Source organism: Silene latifolia, chromosome Y, assembly GCF_048544455.1.
Source record: "Silene latifolia isolate original U9 population chromosome Y, ASM4854445v1, whole genome shotgun sequence".
Taxonomy (NCBI): Eukaryota; Viridiplantae; Streptophyta; class Magnoliopsida; order Caryophyllales; family Caryophyllaceae; genus Silene; species Silene latifolia.
This window is the reverse complement of record NC_133538.1, coordinates 220,421,160-220,443,115: the sequence shown is the minus strand read 5'-3', so window position 1 is coordinate 220,443,115 and position 21,956 is coordinate 220,421,160. Positions and strand designations below refer to the sequence as shown.

The 21,956-nt window shown below is 39.4% G+C and overlaps 4 protein-coding genes across 4 annotated transcripts; all 4 read right to left on the bottom strand.

The window, feature by feature from the left end:
• Window positions 1-12,494: 12,494 nt before the first annotated feature.
• On the bottom strand, window positions 12,495-13,088 carry LOC141630102 (uncharacterized). Its single transcript, XM_074442978.1, has one exon. The coding sequence runs from the start codon at window positions 13,086-13,088 to the stop codon at window positions 12,495-12,497; it is 594 nt and encodes a 197-aa protein (XP_074299079.1).
• Window positions 13,089-13,539: 451 nt separating this feature from the next.
• Window positions 13,540-14,385, bottom strand: LOC141630101 (uncharacterized). Its single transcript, XM_074442977.1, has one exon. It carries the CDS (start codon window positions 14,383-14,385, stop codon window positions 13,540-13,542), a length of 846 nt encoding a protein of 281 aa, XP_074299078.1.
• A 207-nt stretch (window positions 14,386-14,592) lies between these two features.
• LOC141630100 (uncharacterized) lies at window positions 14,593-15,027 on the bottom strand. Its single transcript, XM_074442976.1, has one exon. It carries the CDS (start codon window positions 15,025-15,027, stop codon window positions 14,593-14,595), a length of 435 nt encoding a protein of 144 aa, XP_074299077.1.
• A 1,365-nt stretch (window positions 15,028-16,392) lies between these two features.
• LOC141630099 (uncharacterized) lies at window positions 16,393-21,159 on the bottom strand. The gene is made up of 5 exons (XM_074442975.1): window positions 20,774-21,159; window positions 19,707-20,644; window positions 18,382-19,611; window positions 17,491-18,246; window positions 16,393-17,333 (listed from the first exon to the last, which is right to left on the bottom strand). Exons 1-5 carry the CDS (start codon window positions 21,157-21,159, stop codon window positions 16,393-16,395), a joined length of 4,251 nt encoding a protein of 1,416 aa, XP_074299076.1.
• Window positions 21,160-21,956: the final 797 nt, after the last annotated feature.

The window sequence follows — 21,956 nt, the reverse complement described above, 5'->3', positions numbered from 1 at the left end:
AACAGAAATGCAATAAACGTGAATGCAAAACAAATGCAAGTGCAGACTCAAAGGATGTATTACCCTCCCCAAACCAAAACGGACAATGCCCTCATTATCCTCTAGCATACACCAGCAGAATAATAGGGGACGGGAAAATACAAACAAATGCAAAACAAAATAAATAAAAAAGAAAGGAGATGAAAAGAAATAAAGCAAAAATACTTACAATGTCGAACTTCCCCAAACCAGTCAGCAAACTTGGGAAGTGAGTAGCCAGCACACTACTCGTCACCACCCTCCTCGTCAACCACCTGGTAGGTGGGGTCCTCCTCCTTCTCTCCTCTCCTCCTCTGACGACCTCTAGCATCTAAGTCAGCTCGAAAACTCTCCTCCCTCTCGGCCGTGTCCTCCTCGCCCTCAGGCTGAGGGCACCCCTCTATCGGGTACCGGTAAAAGGAAGGGTGTGGCCAGCCAACTGGAACAGGACGACCTCGCATCATGTGGTACTCATATACAGGGAATAAGGCAAGAGCCTGATCCCGCTCCATACGAGCCACTCTCCTGCACATATCCAAAAGAAGCGCATCACGACGCCCTTGGTCCATGACCTCGGGCGCCTCAAAAGTAGGAGGTGTAATAAAATTGGCCGGGAAAGCCGGCTGAGAGACAGAGGGTATAGTTGTTGGCGTGGGCGTGGACTCGGACACGGGTGTGTGCCCAGCCTGTGTAGGTCGAGACCTCTCTCCGACTTCCCTAACAGCAGGGGAAGTCCTCTTCCGCTTCCTGTAAGCGGTTGGGGTGAAGTCAAGGAGGTAAGAAGGTGGAGACGGTGGTAGTCTACCCGTCACAGTATTCAAAGGTGAAAGACGGGGTAGAGAGGGTGAAGGTAAAGTCACGGACGGGGAAGTGCCTATCTTCCACGTCATATGGTCAGCTGCCAGCCAGTTCATAGAAGACATGACTGAAATGTTGATGACATTATCCTTATCTAAAAAACGAAGACCACGGGGAAAGTCGGGGAAAAGGCCGCGGGCAATGCGACTCACTAACCCACCACAAGATATCGTGCCCGAAACTTTTAACCCGACAGTGTTAAAATGATGAGCTGTCATATAGGCAATGTTAAAAACAAACGGGGCACTGCTATCAATGTTCAGGTACCCGGCTAAAATAAACAGCTCAACATTATTAACACTGTTAGGCTCATGATGACCAAAAATGGTCTCTCCTAGCAGACGGAGAAAGTAACGGGCTGGGGGTAAGTGGACGTGGGCACCACGTCGCTGACGGAAGGGAGTGTGTGTAAGTGTAGTCCATAGCTGAGACACGAGCTTCCTAGAAGGCTCGAGAAACCCGTCACTAACTAAACCCAACCAGTCCCTAAACTCAGCTAAAGTACAAGTAAAGGTGGTGTTAAACAGACGGAAGGTAATGCACTTGTTCCCATGGTCAGTCGCATAGGCCGCAGGGTGAAATGCCAAAGAGCTAAAGAATTCTAAGGTCAGTTGTCGATAGGTGAGCTCTTTCAAGGTGGCCAATCCCGACATTCCTGTCCCGTTGAGCAGGTCAACAACGGGCTATAAAATTCCTAATTTTTCTAAGGAAGGTCGACACAGGAATCGGGTCGATGTCATGTCACATTCCATCAAATGTAAAAATCGAGTGCGATGGGACGGTCAGATAAAACCTACCTGCGGAAACTTAGGTAGAGTTTCCGTGGAAGTGTCAGCAGTGTGCCGAGCAGCAGTGCGTAAAGCAGCAGCACAAAACCCCGTACCCGTCTCAGAGCGGGGACAGTAACCACCGCAGCAGTGGTGGCAGAAACAGCGGGGACAGTGGCAGCAGCAGGGGCCACTGTAAAAGAAGACGGTGTTGAAGACGCAGCAGGAGCCGTCGACATTGATTTTTTGACACCGGTTACTTTGCTAATATCCATGTCTACAATGAAAGCAAGTTCCAACCAAATTCAATCAACACATTTTTTATCGAATTTTCCACAAACCAATTTCCTAAAACCCTAACTTGTATAAAACAAGGGGAAATTGCAATTAAACAATAAGAAAGGGGAAAAGAACTTACTTGAATGATTACCCAACAAGAAATTCAATTAAAATCAATGAAAACTTCAAATTAATCGAATAAATTCGATTTTTCGCAAACCATAATTTCGCAAAAAGCCCCAAATATGTCTAAATTGATGAAGCAAATAAGGGAAATTGATTTAATTGATGAAAAGAAAAGTATTTGGGTAATTTGTTTGATAATTTAGGAGAAGAAATTGAAGGTTTTGGTTAGGGGATGTCGAGAAATTGGGGAAGAATAAAATTAAAGCATATGAAATAGAAAGAGGGAAAATAATACTCCCTCGTGTAATAACAGCTCAATCTACTCGATCGAGTGGTTTTAAACTACTCGATCGAGAGCGTTTCCCTTCATCTGCTCGATCGAGAGCTTTGAGTACTCGATCAAGAACCCCCAAAATTGGCTTGCTCGATCGAGAGGTTGAAACCGCTGGACGAGGACTTTTTCTTGGCCATTTGCTCGATCGAGCACAAAAAGTGTTCCATCGAGTGCTTTCCTCTTGGCACGCATCCCAATGAACAATATCTTCCCAAAACCTGCAATTTACGCAAAAATACTTCTCGCAAAAATACCAAAAAAACAGTACACAGTCTATATTCGGTCCTAGGCTATCTAAATCTAGCTAAGCTAATACTATTGTCTATAACTAATAAGCAATTAAATGTCTAACGGAAATTCAAAATTACAAAATGTATAAACGGGATAGCGTCCCATTTCAGCCTTTCACACAATTGAATAGCCCAAAACTAGGCTTCTGACTTAACGAGGTCCCTTCAGCATTCATGACCTTCGTGTTTGGTCTCCAAACAGTTGAGCCATCAGAAGGAGAATAGCACGCCTCGTACTCCGCATCCTTCCTCTTTCCTTTGTCAGGCTTTTTCTTTTCATGCCCCCTATGATCAGCGTCATCAATGCTAGGTTCTAACTGCAATGCACCAAGTCGGTCAACAGGATCTCCACTGTCCATTCCGCCAGGTTCAGTAGAAGCAAAAACAACAAAATGGTCCTCCAATTTGCTCGCAGAATGGGGCGGACATGTCATAACAACAGGGTATGACTCAATAACAGTACTCGAAAGATCCTTATCGGGGTCAATAGAGCGAATAACATTGCAGGGCATCACTTGCATGGGCACCCTGCGAACACTGGACTGGGTGAAAGTCAAATCCTCCCCACCCACCTGAAAGGTCAAAGTCTTAGCCTTGACATCTATTATTTCATGAGTAGTATGCAAAAATGATCTTCCCAAAATTATGAGAGTGTATTAATCTTCGGAAATGTCTAAGACTACGAAATCAACGGGAATAAAGAATTTCTCGATCTTAACAGGTACGTCCTCTAAGACTCCTAACAGCCGTGATAATTAACGATCGGCCATCTGTACAGTCATGTTGGTGCATTGAAATTTCGTCAAACCAAGTCTCTTTGCGAGAGACAGAGGTAAGACACTCACACTAGCTCCTAGGTCACACAACGCATTATCAATTAAATAAGTTCCAATATGACAGGGAATCGAGAAACTACCCGGGTCTGACAGTTTTGGGGGAGTCTTATTCTAAAGAAGTGCGGAGCACTCCTCAGTCAAAGCCACCGTCTCAGAGTCATCTACGTTCCTCTTACGCAAAAGTATTTCTTTCATGAATTTCGAGTAAGAGGGTACCCGGGTTAGTAACTCGGCGAACGAAATGTTGACTTTAAGGCTCTTCAAAAGACCAACACATCTGCGAATTGTTGTTCCGCTTTCGTCCTCTGTAACCGCCCGGGAAATGGAACCTGGGGTCTATAGGAATTTTCTTTAACTGCAGAATTATCGTCCAATTTATATTTAGACGATAATTTATGATCCTCAGCATAAATATTGCTCGATCGAGTACTAGAACCACTCGATCGAGGACTTTTCTCAGCAACTTTACTCGATCAAGAACTTTGAGTTGCTCGATCGAGAGACCTCTTTTCTGCACTGGTCGATCAACCACTTTCTTCTCTTCGATCGAGCACTTCTTTAGCAATTTCACTCGATCGACCACCAAAAACCGTTCGATCGAGGACATCTCGTGGATTAATTATATTTTCATCAAAAGACGCCTTTTCGTGAACAGCAACTTCAACTCCCGAGTCTGGAAATTCAGCATCTTCAGTTGGCATTATAGGTCCCTCATAAGAAAGACCACTCCTTAAACTGATAAAATTTACTGTCTTATGTGGTTTCTTGTCAGGTTGAGATGGTAATTGGCCCGGTTGTCTTGAAGATTGTATACTAGCCAATTGAGCTAACTGGGACTCAAGCAATTTAAAGCATGCATCTCTCGTTTGTTCATTTTTCTACATCTGAACTACAAGTGTTTGCATTATTGATTTCAGCTCGGTTATATCATTGTTACTACTAGAGGATGCTCCTTGTTGACGCGACGGTGGGAAAGATGGAGGCTTTTGAAATCCTTGTTGTTGATTCCGATGGGGTGGAATATAAGCTTCCTGTTGTTGCGGTGGAGGTGTAGGATTCAACACATTCTGGTTAGACCACCTCAAATTGGGATGAACTCCAGCTTGGTAGTTAAAATAGGAACCTCCTTGCCTGAATTGTTGAAAAGCAAAGACTTGCTCCTTCTCAGCTAAGCACTCCACTGCACTATGTCCCTCAGTACCACATCTCTCACATGTGACGGTCTCTTGTGTAGACAACAAATGAACTGTCTGTTGATTTCCCCCAGCCTGCAATTCGAGCTTATCAAATCTGGCATTCATGGCTTCCAGTTGAGCCACAAGTGCACTATTATCTGTAGAAACTGTTCTAGTGCCACTCCTTGGATTCCCATATTCATCACAATGGGTAGCCATCTCCTCTATAATATGCCAGCCCTTATCATCATCAATGTTCTTCTGAAATCTTCCATTAGCTACAGCATCTAAAATGGCACAGTGGTCATCATACAACCCATTGTAGAACTGGTTGCACAAAAACCACTGGCCAAATCCGTGATGTGGAACAGACCTAACCAGCTTCTTAAACCTGCACCATGCTTCATACAAGTTCTCAGCCGGATTTTGTTTAAAACTTGTAATCTACCCTCGCAATACATTAGTTCTCTTTGGAGGGTAGTATCTCTTATAGAAAGCAAGGGCCAAGGTTTCCCAATCAGTAATCCCAGCTGCAGTCCTATCCAAATCAGTCTGCCACTCTCGGGCTCCGTCAGTAAGACAAAAGGGAAACAGGACTTCATTTATCTTCTCTTGAGTCACTCCCTTAGTAGCAGAGATAGTAGAACAATAATCTATAAAGACCTCCATATGCTTCCTCGGATCCTCACCATCTACTCCTCTAAACAGGTTTCTCTCCACCAGATTGATATAAGAGGGGCAAATATCGAAAGTACTTCCCTCATCGGTTGCAAGCTTGAAACCTTTAGGAATGGAATCAACTGCCGGCTCAGAATGACTAGCAATGTTAGGCATCTTCGCAGATTTAGTAACGGTTGCAGAAATAGAAGTGTCTTCCTCTAAAGACCGATCTTCTACAGATGTAAAGATTTCTAGAACAGGTTCCAGAGTACTCAAGACTTCCTCTCGACGGATCTCTCTCAATAAGTTATGTCTATGGTGAAAAGTCCTTTCTGGTTCAGGATCAGATGGTACTAACCCTGACCTGTTAGACCTGAGCATAAACAAAACTAAGAGAAAAGAATAAGAATTGCCTCAAGGAATTAAAAATCCCCTGAGACTAAAGCAAACTAAATTAAACAAGCAAATAAAATAGTTGCCTCCCCGGCAACGGCACCAAAATTTGACACGGCTATCGCAACCCTATCAAAAATAAACCAACCGGCTCTAACTAATATAGCAGAGGTAAGTCGGGTATCATACTCCACAGGGAGGCGGTCACTATCTACTTGTTATTCAGTCTGTCTAAGGTCACAAAATGGGGGATTTCGAATTGTTTGTCTAAACTAATGAACTGAAATAAAAGCAATAAAAGGAACAACAATAAAAATGCCAAGGATGAAATAAGATGTACTCAAATAGAGAGAAGTATGCCAGAATGTCGATTCACCATGATATTACACAATCAGCTAAAGGTAGGTCAGTCGGTCTGATGTGATAAGGGTAGTGGAAAGGTCCTTCCGGTCCGCTATCCGCCCTAGATTCTTCCTAAATAGCTTCCGCTCTGATTAGGGTAGTCTATTGTTCATAGCAGGTGTGTTTATTCTAATCTTCCGATCTATGTCTGAATTTAACCAATTAAATTACTTCGGTCGCGTGCACTCAACCTAATAATTACTATTATCTTGCTATCAAATAATTCTCACGGCAAAAACCTCTTAATTTGATTATCGCATCATTGCTTTACTATCATGGCTCCTCTAATCCTAGCACTAAGGGAATTAGCTATTCGTGACAGTAAATAAAACCAACAACAATTAATAAAGCAATAGAAAACATGATATAAAGATGTATAGAGAGAAATTGCATAAACTAAATAACTATACTAATAAAAATAGAAATTAAAAGACAAGAGTTAAATGTTGCAAAGGGATTAAATTGAATAACGAGAGTAAAGGAATTACGAAAGTTGAGATCCGGAAATAAGAAAGCCAAGCAACGTCGAACAGGATTAATTCTCATGCTGATGTAAAACTGAATGATTAAAGGTAAAGGATGAGATAAACTAAACCTAATGACGTCTTTCCTTTATATAGGAAATATATTTATTATTCAACACGCAACTTAAGTTAACAAAATAAATAAGTTCACGCGAGAAAAATCATGCGTTCGGATAGCAAAGTGTTCGATCGAGCACTTTGATTCTTCTCGATCGAACAACTCCTCGACAAAACCTCTCTTTTGAGTACAAAGACTACTCGATCGAGGACCTCCAAATAGCCACCTCTCGATCGAGCATAGCAGGGTCTCGATTGAGGTCTTCTCTCCATCCAAATGCTCTCGATCGAGCACAGTAGCTAACCAAACATCTCGATCGAGTACACTGCCACTGAAATAGGCCAAAGGACATATGATATATCTTCCAAGGCGACTTCACGCATCCCGAGACAGTGGTATTTCCGCTCCAATTCTTCCATCTCCATAAATGCAAGCCAAAAGGACAGTAGAAGGCTCAATTCTGCTTCTTTCAGGCCCGTTCCTGTAATTAAAGCCAAACGAACCAAAGTAGACTATTCGGGGCATTACGTAGCCTAAAATTACGGGAATTATATGGAATTGCGTGAATAAGAGGCTTAAAAAGACTATATAAAATCCACGTATCAACTCCTGTCAAAAGCGCGGCCTGCGCAAAAAGGCGCAGCCTGTGCATTGAGCTGCCACGGGATTGAAAGTATAGCCTATTTCACGAGATTTTATCTTTCTCTCATCACAATTTCGAACAAAGCCTCAACAAACACCATCTCCTACCAAATCCCACCATCAAAAATCCCATCCAATCCCAACAAAACTTCAACAAAACCCCAACTTTATCATCAAATTCATTCCCCAACCAACATACCATCATCAATCACTCACTTTGCACATCAAAAATCTGAGTTTTCCCAATTTCGTCCCGAAACCCTAACTTTCCAAGCTTCTTATTTCAAGCATTTCAAGTGAATCCCTTGAGTATTGGAGCATTATTTGAGGGTTTGTTAGCATTATACATCAATCATTGACCATTTTAAGTCTATTCGGGGAGGTATAACAACTTTTTTAAACTCTTTCTTTATTGCTTTTTGAAAATCCGAAAATTGATACATTTTGTGTAGAATTTTGGATTGTGATTGTTAATTGTAGTGTATAATTGCTGGGATAAACTCGTTTTCTGAGTAAGGGCAAAAGTATTCATCAAACATCATTCACCTCTACCTTCTTGAAGTAGTGCATAGAAGGTGTTTGTTATATTGCCTCAATGAGCGAAAAGCTGTTTTTGAGTGTTTTGTTGGTAGTGTTGTTACTCCTTCTTGCTAGGTACAATGGTTTTCGGAAAGAGAAAGGCCGTTCAACAAGGGGAACCTAGTGCTCCCAAACCGTTTATGAGGGATGAGGGATTGAATGCCGAACAAAAGAAAATTTTCAAAAAGCTTGAAAAACACAACCCTTTACCCATTACCAAATTCCTCCACCGCGAAACCCTCCAAAAATTAGGCATTGAGGAACTCACATTCCAACTTTTGAGGTGGGTGGGGCTAGAGAGGTACATGGACATCTATGAGGATACATAGTGGGCTTACACTTTTGAATTCCTCGCCACTCTCACCAAAACGGGGGAGGGAGTTAATGAGAGAGTGAATTTTTGGCTTCATAAGGTGTGGCACTCAATCACATTTGATGAAGTCCAGGAAGTCCTTTAAATCACCAAATACCCTTCCCCATTTAACCCACCTAAGGGGAATCTCAATGAGATATGGTGTAGCCTTACGTGGAGGCAAACCCAAGACCAAAATGATAAACTTTCCGCCATTACCAACCCCGTGATCCGAGTTTTGACAAGGATTATAGCTTGTTGGTTTTTCTCTATGGGAGAACCCACAAAGGCAAGCGATGCGGTGAGGGAGTGCATTTGGACTACGCTTCCGGAAGGGGAGGGTGTGCCGGATTGGGCAAGACTTTTTGTAAACTTAAGCTTGAAGCATCGGAAAAGAAATGGGGGTCCTATTAATGGTGGGGGCTTAATCACTCTCTTTGTTGAGAAGTATGTGGGAGAAGTCCCGGATGATCAAAACCCCGTTTGGGGAAATTATTTCTTCAACACTTAAGGGTTAGAAGAGACCCACATGATCAAAGTCCTTTACTCTATTGATTTTAGATGCCATTGGTTGGGAGTGGGAAAAACTCCATATATGACTCCCTCGGAATGGCCCAATTCTTAGTGGTTCCCATGCCGTTCATTTCTTTTGCCCAGCCGATGAACAAGAACGACAAGCGCCAAGGGCACAAAGAAGAAGGGTAGCCACACCCTCGGTTGTCAACGTGGAAAGTGAAGAAGAAAGGGAGATTAAAAGGATTAAGGGTGGCCCAACTATCCATGAACCCCCAATATATGAGGCGGGGGGAAGTTCTAACACTCCAATCGCCCCTTGGCAACGATAAATGTTCAACTACTTCAATGAGACCCGGGGGACTTTGGAAGCCATTAGTGGTAGAGTTGATAGTTCTTATGCTTGGCAACAACAACAAGCGCCAAGGCTAGAGAGCTTAGATCAATAGAGGGTGGCTAGTATGGAGCACAAACGGTTGAGTGCGGAGGCCGAAGCGGCCCAAACTAAGATGCTAATAGAGATTACTCAAAGGCAAGAGGAATCCATTGCTTGGCAAACACAACAAATGGAGCAATGGAAAGCAAATGAGGCCTTATGGAGGGAGCAAAATGCATGGCAGGGGCAAGTCACCGAGCAATTTGGGGTGAAAAATGAGCGCGATGCCCAATACCTCGAGGATTCATATGAGGATGCGCATTTAGAAGAAGACTCTCTTGGCATTATCCGTGGTCTCTTTGGCATGACCATAAACACCAACAATCCCACCTACCAACCGACAATCAACCAAGTGCAAGTGGATGAGAGTTATGAGAGGGCAAGAAGCATTAGAGAGAGCCATGAGAGGCAAAGAAGAAACAAGGGGACATATGAGCATGGCGGTGGCTTGGGGTCCCAAAACCAATGAAAATGAAGTTGGCACCTCCTCCACATTGAGGACAATGTGGAAAACAAGTGTGGGGGAGGATTTATCATTGTAAGATATGTACATATTTCTTTTTTGATGCAATGCAATGCAAAAAAAAAACACGAAAATCCCGGCTAGGTGAAACCCCATAAGGGTGGGCGCCTAGGCAAAAATGGGAAGGTGGCCGAGGACGGAATAAAAACCCGAAAGCGCATTCCGGGCAAAATAAAAAATAGAGTTGCGAGCCACCATGAGAGGTAAGGAAAAGGCTAAGGTAGAAACCCGAAAGGGCACCTTAGGCAAAATGAGAGATTTTCACAAAAAAAAAATAATAATAATAATAATAATTTGAAAAATGAAAAAAATGCAACACCAAAAAGATGGAGGGATAAGAAGGGAGTGATATGGAGGGTCTTGGAAGGAGGTTAGGTCTAGGATTTAATTTCTTTTGAGTCACAAAAACTTATCCCAAATTGGTGGATTCTTGATTTGGCTACTTGTGTTGTTGATGCTTGAAGGAGTTTGGACAGCCAAGTAGCACAATTCTCATTGTATAGAGTGATAAGAGGATGTTATAAGTAGTGATGAGTTGTGTTTGGTAGGAGGATTGATGGGCCACTTTGATATTGCCTTGGGATAAGGTAAGGTGACCAATACTACTTTGTTGGGAGACATAAGAAGAGAGGATTTGATTGATAAGTCAAAGTTGGTGGTGTGTTGTGTCTTTGTGAGAGGGTGATATAAGGAGGGGGTGTGAGAGAAGAGTGTGTGTTAAATTTGAGTCTAGATTTTCCTTTAATCGGTGGATTGTTAATGAGGGAGATATAAGAAGGTAGTTGTGAGGGAAGAGTGGTCAATTACCCTCATGCTCACCTAAAGACTTAAGCAAATGCTTGTTGCAAGTTTTGCTTGAGACGAGCAAAAGTCTAAGCGTGGGGGTATTTGATGGAGTCAAATATATCGTGCCAAGTTGTGTCTATTAGGTTGTTTATTCGCGTTTTGAGGCCAAGTTTATGCACTAATGTGGGACATGCACCGGCCTATTACATTTCCTTGTAGCTTTGGTCACAATGAGCTTTACCTTGGGTTATTCATCTTATAAGACAAATTTAAGCATCCATATCAATGAGTCGAGGTGAAGATTTCGTTTTGCATCAATCAGGATATGAAGCTCACACTAACCAAGCAATGAAAAGTGAAGACGGGAAAGCAAAGGACCAAGCTAATGATCAGATTTTGGAGACGGAGTCCCGTGCCGGGCGCAGCCTGCGCAATTTGGCGCAGCCTGCGCCTCTTCCAAGATCCTGCGCATTCTTAATTAAAAACGGGCTTTACTTAACATTCCGTTTTTGGGCTTTCATGAGACGGTTTAACCTAGAAAGGGAGTGCAGCCCTATATATAGCTCATGGTTTGAAGACCTGGATTACCACCTCATTATTGAATAATCTCAAAAACTTGTATGAAGGAAAAACTTAGTATTTTGTAGAAAGTTGTAATCTTTAGTTGGATTTTGATGTTAATCTTTCCATTAACCTTGGATTCATCTATGGCTATGGAAGGCTAGTCCTTTTTGCTTGGTGTAATTTGGAATTCTCTACTTGCTTTAAGTTTTTTAAGACTCCTTAATCTTTCTTCAATAATTATTTCATTTCCTTTTGTTTACTTGTCTATGTTTGATGCTTTTGTGTTGGGAGTAATTAACCTTACATGTTATTCATCCAACTATTGCAATCTCTAGTCTTGTGTTCACATCTCTAGAAATCTATGAAGCAAACTTATTTTGTTAAGAATTTGTTGTGAAGTTTTTAACTTTATGAGTAAGGTTTGAAAGTTAGTCTTGGGTGAGTTGGTTTAAGCTCTCACAAGTTAATCCTAGCTTTTTCATTTTGCTTTGTTCTTAATGCTCTTATGTGTTATCCTTTGTGTGGTTTTCATTTGGGAAAATACATGAGTAGAATTGATTTCTTCTAGCTTAGGAAGGAAATTCTTACCATCTTATGAAAGTAGTATTTGGTAGTTATTGGAGAAAGAAAAGGGGTGTCTTTGTGGCTTAAGGAGTAGTATTTGACCAAGTTACACCAAGTTTCTCCTTTATATTGAATCTTACATACTAGTTGTTTGTAGAATCGTCTCAATAAGAAAATCTCCATTTTTACTCAATTTCCATGTTTGTCTCCAAACCCATGTCTTTTCCATTTATGTTTCCTACTACTTGAACATTGTTAATAGCCATTGTTTGTGATTAGTTTAATTTGTTGAGTCTAAATTGTCATTAGTGTCTTAAATAGTTTACAATTCAAGTTTTTAGCTTAAAAGTCCTTCTCTTGGGATCGACCCTTACTTGCACCATATTGCTTTATCAATTAGAGTAATCTAGAGTATAGTTTGGCTTATAAATTGTTAATTTGGTAGTTAATTCAAGCATTTACAACACCTAGTAATTTCTCTATCATCTTACCTCATATTTTAGCATGACATTATAAGTCAAATATAATTGCAGGGTTATCTTGATCCGGAGTACTAGATGACACAACAATTGACTGAGAAGAGTGACGTTTACAATTTTGGTGTACTTATGCTTGAACTACTCACAGCTAAACAGCCAATTGTGAAGGGGAAGTACACAGGGCCGTCTGGGAGGTTACGGTGGCCATGTGCAAAATCTAAAAAAGAGGCCCCAAATATTATACATTAGCGAAAAAAAACTTATATAAAGGAAAATATTTCAACATCCTGCCCAAAATATTGATACAATCCAAGCCAATTAAACAATTACAAAGTTTCATTTCTTCAGCAACGAAGCTCTTCTCGCGTTTCTTGATGCGAACTCCTCAATTAATTCTTCATAACAAAATTTATCCAAAACTTGATTCTCGATAGCAATCATAGCTAAACTATTGAGACGATCTTGTGACATAGTAGAACGCAAATATGATTTCAACAACTTCAGTTTCGAAAAATTTCGTTCGGCAGTTGCAACCGTCACTGGAATTGTCAATAAAATCCTATATGCTGTCACTGCATTAGGGAAACAACCACCAACGTTTTTCATATGACTCAAAATAGCAAGCGGACCCATGTTTTTATCAGGCATGAATTCCCGAAAAAATTTCAAATCCAAATACAATGCATGTCCATCAATATCAGACTGCCCATTATTCTTAAGTGTGTTCTCAAGATTAAGACAACAAGACTCTAATATTGAATCATCTAGCGAACTCACTTTCTCAATCGTAAACATAAAGCCAAATATATTTTCAAATTCTTGGTATTGTTCAAATCTTGTTTTGAGAGATGATATTGCTTGATCAATAAGAAATAAAAAATAGTTCTCTAAATGATTCCTCTTCTGATAAACTTGGTGAATCGTCAACATTCTCATCAAATTTCCTTTTTCTTCGAATTTCACGCCGCTTAGGGAAAAAAATCAATGTTCATTTCTTCAGCAATATGTCTGGCAGTTTCTATAGCTTTAGAAAACCCATATTCTCGATACTTTTCAAAGGTAGAAACTAATGCCTTTACTTGTAGGATAGCAACATCAATTACCATATACTTTGATTGTTGACTTTTACTAACCTCATTGACAAAATACAATATATCATACCAAATAACTATTGACACCAAAAATTCAAAGTTGCCAAGTTCATTGATTGATAAAAAATTAGCTTCACTTCTAATCTTACAATCATTATCAATTTCTCCAACCTGAAGGAACGCTTCTGTTATTTCCGACATTTGAAATCTTATAGCTTTCACACTATCAATACGACTTTCCTAACGAGTAACTGATAAGGGTTTAGGAGTTATACCCGCTACATTATCCATCAAAATATCCCACCTTTTGTTAGAATGGGCAAATATTGTGTAAACGCATTGTATGGTTCCAAAAAAGCTCTAGCCTTAGTACATGTATTAGCTATGTCACATAATGCTAGGTTGAAACTATGACAACCACAAGGAACATAAAAAGCTCTAGGATTTATATCAAGCAATCTCTTTTGCACACCTTGATGTTTTCCTTTCATATTAGATCCGTTATCATACCTTTGGCCTCTAATGCTATTTATCTCAAGATCAAGAGACTTTAACTCATTTTGCAAAACATTAAAAAGTCCTAACCCACTAGTATCATTCACATTTAAAAATCCTGAGAAAGACTCTTCAACTCGAAATTCATCCAAAGATGTATCCACGTACCATAATATCATGGACATTTGCCCTTTATGACTGGTATCAGGCGTACAATCAAGTATAACAAAAAAAAACTTTGATTGCTTAATGTTCTTGATGATTTCAGATTTTAAGTTAGAAGCAAGCAAACTTATCAACTCATTTTGAATGTTGTGACCAAGATAATGACGATGAGTATCAGTACTTGTTATGCGACTAACATGTTGTTGAATAATAGGATCAAACTCAGCCAACATCTCAACTAATCCTAAAAAATTACCATTGCTATTTTGATACAACTTCTCATTAGTGCCACGGAATCCTAAATTATGTTTTTCAAGGAACTTTACAATTGAAATAATTCTGACCATAACATTTTTCCAATATTCCTTCTCTTTATAAACTTGTTTTTGATTCAGCTCGTCTATTGCTTTAGTCTTACCTAGTCTCAAACGCAATTCATACAAAGTAGTCGTGTTCTTTACATGTTCAACACTCATTTCATGTTCTTTAAGTCATCCACTAAGATGACTCCAATCATTAAATCCTTTAGTTACTAAATCACCCGTTCCTTGCAATTTTCTAAATAATTTACAACAAAAGCAAAACACTCTATCAAATTCTTTTGAATAAACAAGCCATTCTCTATCCCATTTTTCTCCACTTGGCAAAATTCTAGTATAAAAATTTGACGAAAAATGTCTTTTTCATCTATCTTTAGGACCATTTTCAATACTTAAATCTCGTTTAGGACCCTTAACTGCTAGATCGTCTAATGATTTAGCATCCAGTTTATCCCAATTCCATGGATCAAAAATATCACCTTCAAAATTGACATTAAAATTCTCATCAGAATTAACTTGATCAATATTATTAACATCTTGTTCAGCACTTTCAGAAGGTACAACACTAACATTATCCACATCACCATGAAGTTTATCAACGGGTTCAGAGTGCTCACTATTTATTTCATCAGGTAGAGTTGTGCCATCAATGTTATCAATGTTCTCATTCTCATTTAAATTGACAGCAATGTTATTTTCAACCTCTTTGATGATAAATTTATCAAGTGCTCCTTTTTTAGAAAGGGTTAACTCTTCAATTCTTTTCTTTTTTCTTACGTTTTTCATAACCCGATTCATATTTTCTAGTTTTGCGATGCATTCTAAATTTCTAATAAATATTCAAATTAGCAAACAAAATATGATCGATTGTGAATTAAAAGATGGCACAAATGCACAATATAATTATAAAGCAAAGAATTGTTAGGAAAACACCTATTATAATATTTCGTCGGGCACTAGACCACCATAGATCTTCAAAGTTCCAACTTTTGTATCGTAAACCTGTAGAAAAAAAATAAAAAAAAAGTAGGCATGAAATTGATTATTGAATAACAAAAGAGTGATTATACCGTCAAAATTAAAGCTTAGAAACATAATAAAAAGGGGAATTTACCTTGGATCCTTGATAAATTGATTCTTTTAGGGTTCAATTGAACAAGAGATAGACTAAATTATGGAGAATTGATTTAGAATAGGAATATATTTCATGAATAAAGGAAGTATAATGTTAATTTAGGGTAGAATAATTCTTATAATTGAAGATGGAGAGATTTTAGGGATTTGATTAGAATAGATGATGGAAAGTTGTTTATTTGGGGATTATGGGGAACCAGAGAATGTGATCAGTGATCACATATTAGGCTATTTTTTTTTTAACACAGTAGGCTTTTGAGTTGGGCCCTACAAAATTGGGGGCCCTGTTCCTTGGCACGGGTTGTACACCCATTAGCCGGCCCTGGAAGTACATTGTTCGAGAGGTTAAAATCAAGATGGACGAGAATAACGACAAATTATGCGGTCTAGAGGACATGATTGATCCAGTCCTTAAGAGTATCCCACATTTTTTTTTTTGAGAAAAGAGTATCCCACATTTGGTTGGTTTCAAAAGGTTTGTTGAGTTAGCAATGCAATGTCTGGAAGAAAACGCTTCAGACCGTCCTACAATGAACGATGTGGTTAAGGAGTTAGAAATTATCTTGCAGAGTGACGGTATAAGTTCAAGCTCAACATCAGTATCTTCCTCAATAACAGATTTTGGAGCCGGAAAAGGAGTCCTGAAGCATCCCTATGATACCTTGATAAAGCGAGAGACCACTGATAATGACGCCTTTGACTACAGCGGTGGATATACTCTTCCTCCCAAAATAGAGCCTAAGTAAGCTATTTTTGAGATGTCCAAGATGTTGAAATTTTATTCGTTCTATAGTGTTTATAGCTATGATAAGGCAACTTGTTTGAAATTGGAAAGAAATGATTATTGTGCAGAATTGAAAGGTCCGAATTGCCGGACTATACTGAAAAGTTATCCGCAATATAATGGTTGAAACTAGTTTTAAACCTGTGCAAAAAATGCACGGGTCATAACTGTAGGCGCTATTATTGGATACAAAAGCATGTAAATGAACGTGATTAAATGTGCAATGCGATGAAAATGTAAATAGTCTATAATTTGATATTCGACTTAATATAATTGAAATTACTAATTACTACGAAACGGAAAAAGAAATATGCTACAAATGTTATAGTACTAATGAAACTATACAAATATTCAAAAATTTCTGTGTAAACTACGTTGGTTGTCGTATTAGATGTACGCTTGTTATTGTCGCAAATCAAAAGCTTCAGGCCTTGTTTGCTTGTAACCCTGGATATCGCGACATATAGCTGTCCATGACTGAAGACCGGTCTTGGCAGATAAATGCTCACTTGAGATAAGGACTGGCCTTGACTTTTGTTTATCGTCATCGCAAAACAAACAGCAATGGGAAATTGCCTTCTATTGAAGCGAACTGGAAATTTACTGGAATCTGAAGGCGTAAGTGTAATGCGGGCAATATGCACTTGATCACCTTTATGACTACCAGTTAAAACTGTACATCTAATTATGCAAGCCCCTAAATTTGTCACTATTAATCTGGTGCCATTGCATAAGCCACGTGATTGATCAATTTTTCTAAGAAACATAACCATAGCACCTCTTTTCAATCTCAATTCATGGTTAGGGAGCCCAGGACATTTAATACTGTTCAAAAATTCTGTGGAGAAAAGGTCACGCTCACCTATAGTTGCATCATCTTTACTGACCTCATCAAAGCTTAAGTAAAGTCTCTCTGGCCCATCAATAAGTGATAACACATAATCATTTACATCTTCAACTATTTCATGAGTCGGTGCGAGTATTGCCCCTTCCTGAAGATAATCAGGGTCCCATAACCGATTTTGAAGAGCAGGATAAGTGATACCTACTATTGAGGCAATTGGATTTGTCACGTGTTGAATAAGTACATCGTCGGGGAACTCTATTTCAACTTCACCATCATTTGGACCCCCGACCAACCCATCTCCAATTTCCGGAATCCACTCCGAGAATTTCCTTATCTCATCTACATTAGTTTATGCACTTCCGACTTCTAAGCGCATATTTCTAGTCAATTTAAGCACCTGAAATTTATGACACGTCTTTAAAAATAAAAAGAAGGTAAAATGTTAATGAATAGAGTTTTAATACCCATTTGTTATAAAGTTTTGAACATACCTTACATGAACTCCACAAATATGACGAACAAAGAGACGCATGCACAATGTCAGCTCTGCTACCTTTTTGAACAACTGGTAGTGTTTGCCGAAAATCGCCACCAAAAACTACCACTTTACCGCCAAATGGTAGTGTTGCATTACGCGCATCTACAACACGCATCACGTCTTTTAAACTTTTATCAACGGCCTCGAAGCTATGTTTATGAGTCATCGGCGCTTCATCCCATATAATGAGCTTCGCTCTGATCAACAGTTCTGCTAAATCACTACCAGGTTTAATTCTGGGGCAAGTGGTGTTCTCGGTCACGTTTAACGGAATGCCAAGTCTCGAGTGCGCTGTTCTACCACCAGGTATCAACGTTGCTGCAATTCCGCTAGATACAACGGGCAAAACAATTTCACCTTTACTTCTCAAGGCAGCACACAAAGTTCGCCATATGAATGTTTTACCAGTCCCCCCATAGCCATACACAAAGAACATCCCTCCTTGATTAGATGCAACAGCTTCCATAATTTGATTATAGACCGACCTCTGCTCATCAGTCATTGAAGAGAGTTGAGAAGCGTGTTCTGCCTGCAACGATTCTCTGTCATAAGACAACTCATCCATGACCAGCGTGTTCCTGTGATGTGACGTTGTCGATGTATCCGGTAGGGGCATTCCTTCAAATCTTGCTAAGCTACTCCCATTTAACTGGAGTGATTCTTCGATGTCGATCAAAGCATAATTTTTCAATTCCTCCTCGGTTAGTTCTAAACCTATAATGATTTTTGTAGTGTCATCATAACGTATTATTAAGTATTATGTTATATTTTTGATATACATACGTAAAAATTATAATAACTAACATCATGTGCAACGACTAATAGATAAATCGTCAGATTTAACGATACCTGGGTTATGAAAAATACTGCGTTGCCTGCGAAGGATATCATCTGATAGAAGAGGCCATGTTTGCTCCCAGACTCTGATTGGCATGGCCAACGTCCCACTTAACAATAAAGTCGCAAAAAGATTTCTAAGATAAAATCCGGACCCCCATTCGCTTGCTTGATTTATCGCATCAATGTACTCTCTGTCGTCACCGATTAAGCCAAAAGCATAACACGCTTCTCTATATGTGGGATAGGGAACGTCGTTCACCGTTCTTATGTCCTCATAGCTTTTAGGCCCCTTTACATGGTTCAACATCATTCTCATATAATATAATTCACCGCAAGTCGGTGGCACATGTTGCAACCTGCCTATCTTAAAATTTCTTTCTCGAAGGCACCACTCTCGCTTGCCTTTATGCCACACAAATTTAGTCGGAAATTGACAGTACAATAGTTCTTTAGCTATCTGCAACTCTTCCTTGTCACTACTATTAATCTTCATCCAAGATAGAAACTTTGACACTCCCATTGATGATTTACCTACGACCTCGTCAATAGGATCTTCATCATTAAAAAAGACGCTTTGTTCGCCAGGAAGGTGAAACTGTAGCCTTTCGACGCCGGGAGTCCTATGATGAATGTCTAATGCGAATATTCTCCATGTAGCCTCACATGCTGAAAGGTACCTACAATCGTAGAACCGTTTAATTTCATCTACCTGTGAAGGATCTTCCTCATTGCGGCGTCTATAAGAAGACTGCATTGTCACTCGATCCGATCCTTTATTTATGTACTTTAAAAGATATTTGATTACTTGCGACTGGTTACACCACTCCACGTTGATATGTGCACGATACTTCAACAATAATTGTGGATTATATGGAACAACAAATCCATTGCCAAGTTCCACATCGTCCTTAACTATTGTTGGTCCGTCTTTACTTCTCTTATATACAGGATAACCGTCTTTGTCGACAGTTGTTCTTTCGATACACTCTTTGGGAAAAAATTTTGAGCATTTAGACCCAACCATGCATGGTGATTGCAGTCTTGCAGTCCCACAGGGTCCGTGCATCATGTGTGTAGCAACGATAGCATGTAGCACAGGATTTGAAACGGGATCAGGGATCTCCGCATAAATGATTTTATCGATATCTACAGCCTCGGGAAACTTGTCTTCTCGATGTAGGAACAATAGGATATGAGCATGGGGAAGACCACGCTTCTGAAATTCAATTGTATAGACCGCTGTGATAGAATTACGTAAATAATTTAGAATATATAATACGCCATAATAGAATATATAAAAAAATATTAAACACGAAAGGTGAGTTAGTGCGTACCTGCTCTAACCCTACCAAATATATGACGCTCTTTGAAATCAATCATCAACTCATCAAGCTTCATCTTGAACACACGACACAAAATATCTGGAGGATCCTCGGGATTCAGACCCCTCTTACTAACAAACCGGGTGATTTCTGGCCACTTGGGATTACACGTAAAAGTGATAAATAGATCAGGATAACCGAACCACCTACAAATGGTCATTGTATCAAGGTAATTCACTCTCATGTAAGACCCACCTCCCACGAAAGAAGGGGGAACAATTAAACGACTGCCGGCGGAAGATGGCTCAACGTCCCCTTGTTCAACAGCTCGTGAAAGAGTATTGTAATTTTCCACGCGAAGTAGATCCTGCTTGAAGCGCACAAACAATAGTCTATGAGCTTCAACCGTTGTATATCCATCAACTAAGAACTGCTGAAAGAGTCTACGGGCTAATAACAATATTGGGTACTCCATAGACAATGGTCTATCCTGTATACGGAATGCAAACCACTCTCTGAGTGTTAATTTGTCACGCGGATTTTCAGATTGGCTAATCCCAAGAGATTCTTCACCGTGAAGAATTCCCAATCGATAACCGTCTTCCCCACATGGAAATAATAACGGATATTGTAGGGCCATATATGACGGCTGTAGCTCAGATATACGTTGTAACCTCCCCCATGACTTTTGAACAATAATATCTCGTTTATCCATGTTTGGACCTAAATCACTCTCGATCAACGCTGCTACCTCTGAAGCCGTTGGGAAATTATATTTTCTCCCGTCTGTGTCTCTTCTAGAGATGAGTCTGATACTCACCTCAACGTCTTCATTCGAAGACAATCTATCCCTAGCCATCCTAAAGTTCTTTGCAACGGGATTTTTCTCATCGACCATCTTTTGCAACGATTCTATCAGTTCATCGTCAAATCTATTCGGAGTATTTTGGCTGCATTGACAATGAAGTAATAATAAGGTAATTTGTTTTTCAATTCCCTAAAATAAATAGTAAACAATCGTTATTTTCAATTATGCGTTAAATTGAGATTCTAACATATTTGAATCGTATATCCAATACCTGAGTGCGGTTTTCCGATTCTCAACATCTTCTTCAGTGTCATATATGTATAACTGACAAAATTTAGGCATTGTTCCAGCTGACGGCAACAAACTTCCTATTCGGTGGATGTTTTGGCCTCCCATCCTGAATGTGTATGGACCTCGACCTTGATTGACGGAGTGATCAATCTTGCCACCCATGGATGTGAAGGAAAACATTGCATTATAAGCTCGAATATTCTCAATAAAATGATTACTTAAGCGATGTTGTTTACTTAATAAACACTTTAGGAGTTGAGGCGGTTCTTTTAAACGTGGCAGCACAACTTTGCCATCAGAGCAACACAATGAGAATTTAGGGCATCTAGTACCCCTTCTCTTCTCCTTTCTTTCTTGATACCACATTTGTGCTCCACATTTCCTTCACTCGTATTCCGGGTCTCCAATATCCCAGTATCCTTCAAGAGCTAATTTATAAATGTCACCGTAATATGAAAACGTTAAATAGAATTTCATATAACTATTTAAATTAATTTGTAATACACCGATATGTCATTAAATTAAATAACCTTCGTTGATCAGACGGGACGATTGATTTGGTCGGCCTCGGGAACATTCTCCATTTGACCGAAATGAGCTTATTTCACGTCGACCGAGTAATTCTTGATATTGAAGAATTGAATTATCAAAATCATCATAAGTTTCACCGAATGTTACCTATGTTGTTACCACAAACTAATCGCTCGACGGCATCTGATTCACCAATGTTACCTATGTTGTTACGTTATAAACAACGGATTACGATTCAAAACACACACCAACTAAAACTAATATGCATATCTGAATACTTATTATAATAAAAATATATTATAATTTTTTTTTCAAATAAAATACGCAATAACTATTATTTTTAATATCAAATCTTTTATAGTACGTATTAAAATTATATATATTTGCTAATAAGGTTAAGTAAACTTACCTTGATCGATCAACTGAGAAGAATGAATTTCTTCACTGCGGGGTGCTTGCTCAGTTTGTGGTATCGAAGGATTAAAATCATCATAAGATTCACCAAATGTGTCACATAAATATCTTACTAATCGCTGAAGGACATCTGGTGGAGTATCGTTACCTATGTAGTCATGATATAAACACGATTTAGGGTTTAGTTTGTATTGTCAGAATGATAAATATTTTATTTG